Source organism: Salvelinus fontinalis, chromosome 36 (genome assembly GCF_029448725.1).
Source record: "Salvelinus fontinalis isolate EN_2023a chromosome 36, ASM2944872v1, whole genome shotgun sequence".
NCBI lineage: Eukaryota > Metazoa > Chordata > Actinopteri > Salmoniformes > Salmonidae > Salvelinus > Salvelinus fontinalis.
In genome coordinates, this window is record NC_074700.1 from 25,845,352 (window position 1) to 25,856,117 (window position 10,766).

Here is a 10,766-nt window from a genome sequence, read left to right on the forward strand (position 1 = left end):
TGACTAAAATAGTAAAAACATGACAAGTGTCATTGATGGATATTCACAAGTAAATGGTATAAAAAAATGCCGATTGAATTGATTGTAACGTAAGGGGTTGACACATAAAATATCTCTAACTCTGGCCCGGGGCATTACGCTGGTTTCATAACAAGTGGTAAACTCTGAAAACACTACTTGTAAACTGGGAGCAACCAGTTGTGTGCGTTCACATGCTTTGAACTAGTTAAGAATTCCAATTGGCTAATGGCCAACAAGCTCCATCAACCATAAACTAAAAGTACGGCCATCATGCTCGTGAACAAACTACAATGTTAAAAAAACATATGAAGAGATTTTTTTTAAAATTTGTTAAATTAAATGATGCTTTGTTGTTGCATTTAGCTGCTGAAAATGCTGTTATCAAAAGGTCATTTCCTTAGTAGGTGAGGTCAGAGGTCAGCATGTGGGAGAAGTCGGATCTCAGGGATGATGGACGAGTTTCCCATTTGTAATAACAGTTGGAGGGTCGTTCAACTGGATTTAAAAAGTTTCCCATTTGTAATAACAGTTGGAGGGCCGTTCAACTGGATTTAAAAAGTTTCCCACTAGTAATTACCAGTTAGAGGGCCGTTCAAGGTGATTTTAAAAGTTTCCCACTAGTAATTACCAGTTAGAGGGCCGTTCAAGTGGATTTTAAAAGTTTCCCACTAGTAATTACCAGTTAGAGGGCCGTTCAAGTGGATTTTAAAAGTTTCCCACTAGTAATAACCAGCTAGAGGGCCGTTCAACTGGATTTTAAAAGTTTCCCACTAGTAATTACCAGTTAGAGGGCCGTTCAAGTGGTTTTTAAAAGTTTCCCACTAGTAATTACCAGTTAGAGGGCCGTTCAACTGGATTTGAAAAGTTTCCCACTAGTAATTACCAGTTAGAGGGCCGTTCAACTGGATTTTTCCCAGTCGTATGCCCTTAGTTACGGATTTGAGAGATTTCATGAACGCAGCATTAGTTTGGCTGAGAAGAGGAAGCTCTAATGCCCTGGACCAGAGCTCTATCCTACACACACGGTTACGGCTAACACATACAGATTAAAATACATTGTTTAAGCAAACTGGTTTCGCAAACTGATTTCGGATCAAACCAAAACCGATTCTTTCAGGGTTTTTTCTGGCGTCCCCTTCTTTCTGCACTCCTCTTTATTAGTTTTTGTTTCGTTTGCTTTGTTCAACTTCATGTCAAACGTGGCAATGGGCCTGTAGTCCTATTGACCTCTGTATTTTGTCTGGAAAAAGCTCCAACATTCCTAGTGATCGGTTAGGCCTACTGTTCCATCTTCCTTACTTAGGAGCTAGACAGGATGCGTCTCAAATGGCACCCTATTCCCTACATGGGGCACTACTTTTATCAGAGCCCTATGGTCCCTGGTGAAAAGTAGGGCACTATATAGGGAATAGGGTGCCATTTGAGACGTAACAAAAAGTGTGTTAAAACATTTTTTGACCTGTGTGTGACCTGTGTAGAGGGGTCAAAGGTTGTCATAGGTAGTACATTCAGTCAGGTGCTCTGGTGTTTTGGTTGTGGTTGTGGCAGCGTTGAGTATGAGCTGTAGGGATAACTTTCAGGGTCTAAGTGGGTTATATAGGCCCATTGGGTTAGTAATATAATGTAGATTTGGTTATGATGAGGTTTGTTCTATGATCGGGTTATAGCCTATGCTTATGGTTGAGTTATGATCACAGCTACAAATGTAGGATCTTAATTTGAGCCAGTTTGACAGAGCAGGAAAATAATCCTGCAGCAACAGCAAATGTGAATTATTATATGGATTCTAATTAATGGACATTTTTTGTAAGAGTTAATCTTTTTTTTGCTGGGGGCAAATCAAATCTGGACAATTTAAAGTGGACATTACAAACTTTAGAAGCATTTTTTAAACCTTGAATACACAATAAGTTAGCATTTCCTAAGGAAAATTATCAGCAACAAAAGAGTGCTCAAATTAAGATCCTACATCTGTATGGTTGTACAAAGGGCAGTGTTGGGGTTATGTTCTGGTCAAGATATGGACTTAAGAGGGCCTGGAGTTAGGCTGGCTGTGAGGGACAAAAACAATCCCTCTGAGACCTGTGTTCATAAAGCCTCTCAGAGGATGAGTGCTGATCATCCTTGTTTGATCCGTCTTCTCAAGGACTGTCTTCTCAAGGACTGCCTGCCGTGTCAATCACTATGAGGTAATACATTGTGATGTGTGAGAGAGATCCATTGTACTGAGACCAGTGTTTCCAACCCCTTCATCCACCCTCATGTAAGCATTCAAATAACTAACTCCTAACCTCAGATCTAGGATCAGGTTACCCAACTCCCAATAATTTGACCCTGTATCAGTGGTCAGGGCCATTGACTTCTACCTACACGGTCTACTCATTTTAATGAGGTGGGTCTTGGTGCTATCCCCTGTCTCACCACAAGATGGTACTGTGACTGTCATTGAGGCTATAGTTCAGTTCTGTTCAGTTTCCTTTCTCCAGTCACCATTACTAGTCTCCCTAGTAACCATTATATACTTGTTTTATACACACTGGCAAAAGCTAAATTCAGACCTGTTGTATTGTTATGTCGTGTCCATGGTGCTGAATTGTTACAAAGATCCATTACACAATAAGTTAGACTGCATTTGACTATGGCAACCACCGGCATGGACCCCTATTCCCTATGTAGTGGATCAAACGTAGTTCACTGTGTAGGGAACAGGGTGCCATTCTGAACATAGACTATGAAGTCTCGAGTTTCTCTCTGTTCAGCCTTGTCTCACGTCTTCTTCTCCTCCTCCTCCTTATCCTCCTCCTCCTTCATCTCCTTCGCCTCATCCTTCATCTCCATCTCCTTCTCGTCCTCCTCCTCCTTCGTCTCCTTCTCCTCCTCCTCCTCCTCCTCATTCTTCTCCTTCTCCTCCTTCTTCTCCTCCTCCTCCTTCTTCTCCTCCTTCTCATCCTTCTCCTCCTTCTCCTCCTCCCCCTCCTTCATCTCCTTCTTCTCCTCCTCCTCCTTCTTCTCCCCCTTCTCCTCCTTCTTCTCCTCCTCCTTCTTCTCCTTCTTCTCATCCTCCTCCTCCTCCTCCTTCATCTCCTTCTCATCCTCCTTCTCCTCCTCCCCCTTCTTCTTCTACTCCTCCTCCTCCTCCACCTTCTTCTCCCCCTCCTCCTCCTCCACCTTCTTCTCCCCCTCCTTCACTTCCTCCTCCTCCCCCTCCTTCACTTCCTTCTCCTCCTCCTCCTCCTCCTCATCCTCCCCCTCCTTCACTTCCTTCTCATCCTCCTTCTCCTCCTCCTCCTCCTCCTCCTCCTCCTCCTCCTCCTCCTCCTTCTTCTTCTTCTTCTCCTCCTCCTCCTCCTTCTTCTTCTTCTCCTCCTTCTTCTTCTCCTCCTTCTCCTTCTCCTCCTCTTTTTCCTTCTGTGGGGTTCTAGATTGTACAAGTCCATGCCACCCAGGTCAAGGTTTAAGAGTCAAGGTAAGTCCTTCCATGACTCATTCTTCCAGAAGTGTCTGCACCACCCACTGTGGCTGTGTCTCAAATTTGACCCTATTCCCCATGCAGTGCACTAGTGTTGACCAGAGCCCTACAGAGAGCTGCCTGAATAGTGAGTTTTGTTCAAGGTAGTGCACTACAGAGTGAATAGGGTGTTATTGGACACATGCCCACTACAGTCCTTCCCTCCCTCGCATTACTTCACGTCCGTCCGTCGATCATCAGCCAATGAGCCGCAGAGCTGGCGTAATCCAATTATCGAATCAACCAATCAGACGCTGCTGGTGCGCTCCAAGTGGGCGTGGCAGAAGCTGTCGACAGATAGCTTCAGCTCCGACATTCTGGGTTCCAATTCCGACATCATCCCGGGGCATTCCATATCCATCCTCATCCCGTCATCTGTAGGATCGTCAGGCTCCACCCCTCTGATCATCCCGTTACCGTCGGCCCCGCTCCCTCCACCACCATTCCGACAGTTGCTATTCCGGTCCACACTTCCCTTCTTCCCATTCCCTCCATGATGTTCAAATATGGGCGTGACCGCATGAGACGGACACTGAATGGTGGGAACAGCTAGCGATTTACTACTAACCCCTGCCATCGGCCCTGTGTTATACTGACAACGTATATAGCTGGAAAAGGCCCTTCTGTATGTCTTGTTAAACAACGTATAGACCAATGGGTTGACCCCAGAGGAGATGTATCCCACCCACACAAAGACGTTGAGGAGCTCAGCCAATACAGGCTCGTTGCAGGAACCCTGACAGAGGACGTAAGTGACATTGGTGATGAAGAAGGGGCACCACATGATCAGAAACAGGAAGAACACGATCCCCAGCACCTACAACACAGAACAGAGAACAGAGACCACACTAGAGCAGAGTAGATTGGAGAATAGAGACCACACTAGAGCAGAGTAGATTGGAGAATAGAGACCACACTAGAACAGAGGAGAACAGAGAACAGAGACCACACTAGAACAGAGGAGAACAGAGAACAGAGACCACACTAGAGCAGAGTAGATTGGAGAATAGAGACCACACTAGAACAGAGGAGAACAGAGAACAGAGACCACACTAGAACAGAGGAGAACAGAGAACAGAGACCACACTAGAACAGAGGAGATTGGAGAACAGAGACCACACTAGAACAGAGGAGAACAGAGAACAGAGACCACACTAGAACAGAGGAGAACAGAGAAGAGAGACCACACTAGAGCAGAGTAGATTGGAGAACAGAGACCACACTAGAACAGAGGAGAACAGAGAACAGAGACCACACTAGAACAGAGGAGAACAGAGAACAGAGACCACACTAGAGCAGAGTAGATTGGAGAATAGAGACCACACTAGAACAGAGGAAAACAGAGAACAGAGACCACACTAGAACAGAGGAGAACAGAGAACAGAGACCACACTAGAGCAGAGTAGATTGGAGAATAGAGACCACACTAGAACAGAGGAGAACAGAGAACAGAGACCACACTAGAACAGAGGAGATTGGAGAACAGAGACCACACTAGAACAGAGGAGATTGGAGAACAGAGACCACACTAGAAAAGAGGAGATTGGAGAACAGAGACCACACTAGAACAGAGGAGAACAGAGAACAGAGACCACACTAGAGCAGAGGAGAACAGAGAACAGAGACCACACTAGAGCAGAGTAGATTGGAGAATAGAGACCACACTAGAACAGAGGAGAACAGAGAACAGAGACCACACTAGAGCAGAGTAGATTGGAGAATAGAGACCACACTAGAACAGAGGAGATTGGAGAACAGAGACCACACTAGAACAGAGGAGAACAGAGAACAGAGACCACACTAGAACAGAGGAAAACAGAGAACAGAGACCACACTAGAGCAGAGTAGATTGGAGAATAGAGACCACACTAGAACAGAGGAGATTGGAGAACAGAGACCACACTAGAACAGAGAACAGAGACCACACTAGAAAATAGTAGATTGGAGAACAGAGACCACACTAGAACAGAGGAGAACAGAGAACAGAGACCACACTAGAACAGAGGAGATTGGAGAATAGAGACCACACTAGAGCAGAGGAGAACAGAGAACAGAGACCACACTAGAACAGAGTAGATTGGAGAATAGAGACCACACTAGAGCAGAGTAGATTGGAGAATAGAGACCACACTAGAACAGAGGAGAACAGAGAACAGAGACCACACTAGAGCAGAGGAGAACAGAGAACAGAGACCACACTAGAGTAGATTGGAGAATAGAGACCACACTAGAGCAGAGTAGATTGGAGAATAGAGACCACACTAGAACAGAGGAGATTGGAGAACAGAGACCACACTAGAAAAGAGGAGATTGGAGAACAGAGACCACACTAGAACAGAGGAGATTGGAGAACAGAGACCACACTAGAACAGAGGAGATTGGAGAACAAGATCCTCAGAACCTAGAACAGAGTAGAGTAGATCAGAGCGGTGTATGAGAGGCGATGGAATGCAATAGGACAGAATGGAAAGAAGCAGAAGAGAACTTAAGCTGCTAGATGTCTACAGTTGATCCTCACCTTGGAGGCCCGCCTCTCATTCTTGATCGCCTGCATCATCCCCCGCCTCCCGTGACTGTCCCGTGCATCACGCCCTGCCGGAGAGCTCAGCTGAGACGCCACCCCCGAACTCGGAATCATACTGATGCTCTCCGAGGGAGAACTGCTTAAGAGGCCGGTCTGCCGGTCAGGCTCCGCCCCTTTCAGGCAGCTCAGACTTCCGTGTCTGCTAGGAGGAGGAGCCTCAATGTTTATGGGCAGGACTAGGAAATTTGGAGGCGGGGACTGGTGGTTTGAGGGAGTGGCCTGAGGCTGCAGTGGCTGCTGGGAGGAAGTTTTCCTCTCATAGAGGAAGACGGTCTCCTGGCGCTGGAGGACCTGGGGGGGAAGACACGATGTGATGTCATGATGGACCACTGACAGACATACCATTATGGACCAGCCTGTCTGCCCTATGACCTGTTGTTTCTGACAAATACATGGACCAGCCTGTCTGCCCTATGACCTGTTGTTTCTGACAAATACATGGACCAGCCTGTCTGCCCTATGACCTGTTGTTTCTGACAAATACATGGACCAGCCTGTCTGCCCTATGACCTGTTGTTTCTGACAAATACATGGACCAGCCTGTCTGCCCTATGACCTGTTGTTTCTGACAAATACATGGACCAGCCTGTCTGCCCTATGACCTGTTGTTTCTGACAAATACATGGACCAGCCTGTCTGCCCTATGACCTGTTGTTTCTGACAAATACATGGACCAGCCTGTCTGCCCTATGACCTGTTGTTTCTGACAAATACATGGACCAGCCTGTCTGCCCTATGACCTGTTGTTTCTGACAAATACATGGACCAGCCTGTCTGCCCTATGACCTGTTGTTTCTGACAAATACATGGACCAGCCTGTCTGCCCTATGACCTGTTGTTTCTGACAAATACATGGACCAGCCTGTCTGCCCTATGACCTGTTGTTTCTGACAAATACATGGACCAGCCTGTCTGCCCTATGACCTGTTGTTTCTGACAAATACATGGACCAGCCTGTCTGCCCTATGACCTGTTGTTTCTGACAAATACATGGACCAGCCTGTCTGCCCTATGACCTGTTGTTTCTGACAAATACATGGACCAGCCTGTCTGCCCTATGACCTGTTGTTTCTGACAAATACATGGACCAGCCTGTCTGCCCTATGACCTGTTGTTTCTGACAAATACATGGACCAGCCTGTCTGCCCTATGACCTGTTGTTTCTGACAAATACATGGACCAGCCTGTCTGCCCTATGACCTGTTGTTTCTGACAAATACATGGACCAGCCTGTCTGCCCTATGACCTGTTGTTTCTGACAAATACATGGACCAGCCTGTCTGCCCTATGACCTGTTGTTTCTGACAAATACATGGACCAGCCTGTCTGCCCTATGACCTGTTGTTTCTGACAAATACATGGACCAGCCTGTCTGCCCTATGACCTGTTGTTTCTGACAAATACATGGACCAGCCTGTCTGCCCTATGACCTGTTGTTTCTGACAAATACATGGACCAGTACATGGCTAGTTAATCAAAACACAGACTCCATTGCGGTTGTCACCAACAAAGTGGGTCTGTGTTATATTTCCTGTCTGACAGACCTGTATAGTAAGGCACTAGAAAACGAACATGATGACCAATGGGATTCAATCAGAGGCTGGAGGAATACATTGGCTAGCCAATCAAATGACAGAACATCAAATAACTAGCCAATCGAAACACTCTCTGACCTGTATGGTGAGGCAGTAGGACACAACCATGATAACCAATGGGATGAAGAAAGCCACGAAGGAGCCAACCAGCATGAAGCGCTCCTCGTTTAGAACACAGCTGCCGTCGACAAACACCTTGTCTTTGTTGTGGAGGCCGATCACCGGGATAGGCATGGACACACCTAGAATAGAGGGAGAGAGAGAAAGAAAGAGAAGGAGAGAGAGAAAGAGAGAGGGATGAGAAGATAAGTAGTTATTAGAGAAGGGGTGGGATTAGAGAGGGAGGGAAGGAGGGATTAATACCTTGATGTGAAGGCCAATGACCGGCATGGGGATGGACACTTGTAGGAGAAGAGAGAGACAGAGAAGGAGCGAGATAGAGAGATGAGAGTAGGAGAGAAAGAGAGAGGGATGACAGAAGGAGAGAGAGATAGAGAGAGGTGATAGAGGGACGAGAGAAGGAGAGAGAGATAGAGAGAGGTGATAGAGGGACGAGAGAAGGAGAGAGAGATAGAGAGAGAGGTGATAGAGGGACGAGAGAAGGAGAGAGAGATAGAGAGAGAGGTGATAGAGGGACGAGAGAAGGAGAGAGAGATAGAGAGAGAGGTGATAGAGGGACGAGAGAAGGAGAGAGAGATAGAGAGAGAGGTGATAGAGGGACGAGAGAAGGAGAGAGAGATAGAGAGAGAGGTGATAGAGGGATGAGAGAAGGAGAGAGAGATAGAGAGAGAGGTGATAGAGGGACGAGAGAAGGAGAGAGAGATAGAGAGAGAGGTGATAGAGGGACGAGAGAAGGAGAGAGAGATAGAGAGAGAGGTGATAGAGGGACGAGAGAAGGAGAGAGAGATAGAGAGAGAGGTGATAGAGGGATGAGAGAAGGAGAGAGAGATAGAGAGAGAGGTGATAGAGGGACGAGAGAAGGAGAGAGAGATAGAGAGAGAGGTGATAGAGGGACGAGAGAAGGAGAGAGAGATAGAGAGAGAGGTGATAGAGGGACGAGAGAAGGAGAGAGAGATAGAGAGAGGTGATAGAGGGATGAGAGAAGGAAAGAGAGAGAGAGAGAGGTGATAGAGGGACGAGAGAAGGAGAGAGAGAGATGGATGAGTCATTGTTGTTATGGAGGACTATTGGAGTGAGAAAAAAGGGATGCGATGAGAGAGGATGGTAAGAAGCTGGGGGAAGAGAGAGATCAACATCTTGTCCTTGTTGTGGAGGCTAATGATCCCACAGAACAAAAGAGAGGGATGAGAGAAGGAGAGAACAAAAGGATGGAAGGTGGGAGAGATGTACATTGTGGAGGCTAATGACTGGGAAATGCGTGGACATAATCTGGAGAAGAGCCAGAGACAGAAAGAGAAGGAGAGAAAAAGAGAGTGATAGGAGGGAGGAGAGTGATGAAGCGTTTGTCCTTGTTGTGCAGCCCAAATAGCCATCAATAAATCTAGAGAAAAGAACAAGAGAAGAATATAGAGAGGGGAGTAGAGAAAATAGGGAGAGAGGGGGGAGGGGAAAACAGAAAGAGAAGAGAGAGAGAGAGATGGGTACGTAGCAGAGGAGGCTGGTGGGAGGAGCTATAGGAAGACGGGCTCATTCTTAGGACTGGAATGAAGTCAAACACGTTTCCATGTGTTTGATGTGTTGGGTACCATTCAATTGATTCCATTCCAGGCATTACAATGAGCCCGTCCTCCTATATCTCATCCCACCAGCCTCCTCTGGTACGCCGTGAGAGAGAGAGACCGGTCAACAGACAGAAAGAGATAGGGAATAGATTACTTCATTTTCTCTTATCTAAATAATCTCTAATTAATCTTTCATCGGATGTGATCGGACCCTCTGATTGTTCTGAAACCACAACCTGACCTGTTACCTTGTTATCTGCCCACACACGCACGCACGCACGCACACACACACACACACACACACACACACACACACACACACACACATACTAGACACTCCCACACGTTGGACACACACACACATACTGGATACACCCACACGCTGGACACACACACACACACACACACACACACACACACACACACACACACACACACACACACACACACACACACACACACACACACACACACACACACAAACACTGGACACACACACACACACACAAACACTGGACACACACACACTGGACACACACACACACTGGACACACACACACACACTGGACACACACCCACGCTGGACACACACCCACACTGGACACACACACACACTGGACACACACCCACACTGGACACACACCCACATACACTGGACACAAACACTGGACACACACACACACACACACACACACACACACACACACACACACACACACACACACACACACACACACACACACACACACACACACACACACACACACACACACACACACACACACACACACACACACACACACACACACACACACACAACCTGACCTGTCACCCTCTTACTTGGCTGTCTCCCAGACCTATTCACATTACTTATCTGTGAGAGTGAGAGAGAGAAAGGAGAAAATGCCATATCTATTGGGAGAAAAACCCCTTCCTGTAACATTTGCAGCAGAGTACATATCTTCCTGACAACCCGTAGGTACAGCCAGTGGACCAATCAGACCAGTAACATTACAACCTATGTCTCTATCATGATAGAAGTATTACTGTATTGTCACTAAGTATTGTTTTTCTTGTTATTATTATCTAGTCCTCATGGATTTGGTTCGTCACTTTTGTTAATTGTTTATTTCACTTGCTTTGGCAATGTAAGCATATAAAGCCCCCTTTTTTTAAAATTAATTTAATTGAATTGAGTGAAAGGGAATGAGATTCACCTGTAAAAGCTGGTACTCTGTTGTCAAACACAAATAGACCCCACAGAGCCCCAGGATAGCAATACAAACAGACCCCACAGAGCCCCAGGACAGCAACACAAACAGACCCCACAGAGCCCCAGGACAGCAACACAATCAGACCCCACAGAGCCCCAGGAC

General features: G+C 46.6%; 1 protein-coding gene across 2 annotated transcripts in view; it reads right to left on the reverse strand.

The window, feature by feature from the left end:
- Positions 1 to 3,324: 3,324 nt before the first annotated feature.
- Positions 3,325 to 10,766, reverse strand: part of LOC129835524 (5-hydroxytryptamine receptor 2C-like) — a 286,295-nt gene continuing 278,853 nt past the window's right edge. For both annotated transcript variants that reach the window (XM_055901200.1, XM_055901199.1), the window contains 3 exons: positions 7,787 to 7,950; positions 6,048 to 6,404; positions 3,325 to 4,346 (listed from right to left, as the gene is read on the reverse strand). In XM_055901200.1, coding sequence (XP_055757175.1) covers positions 3,777 to 4,346; positions 6,048 to 6,404; positions 7,787 to 7,950 — 1,091 coding nt within the window. In that variant the 3' untranslated portion in view covers positions 3,325 to 3,776. The remainder of the gene's footprint in view (positions 4,347 to 6,047; positions 6,405 to 7,786; positions 7,951 to 10,766) is intronic.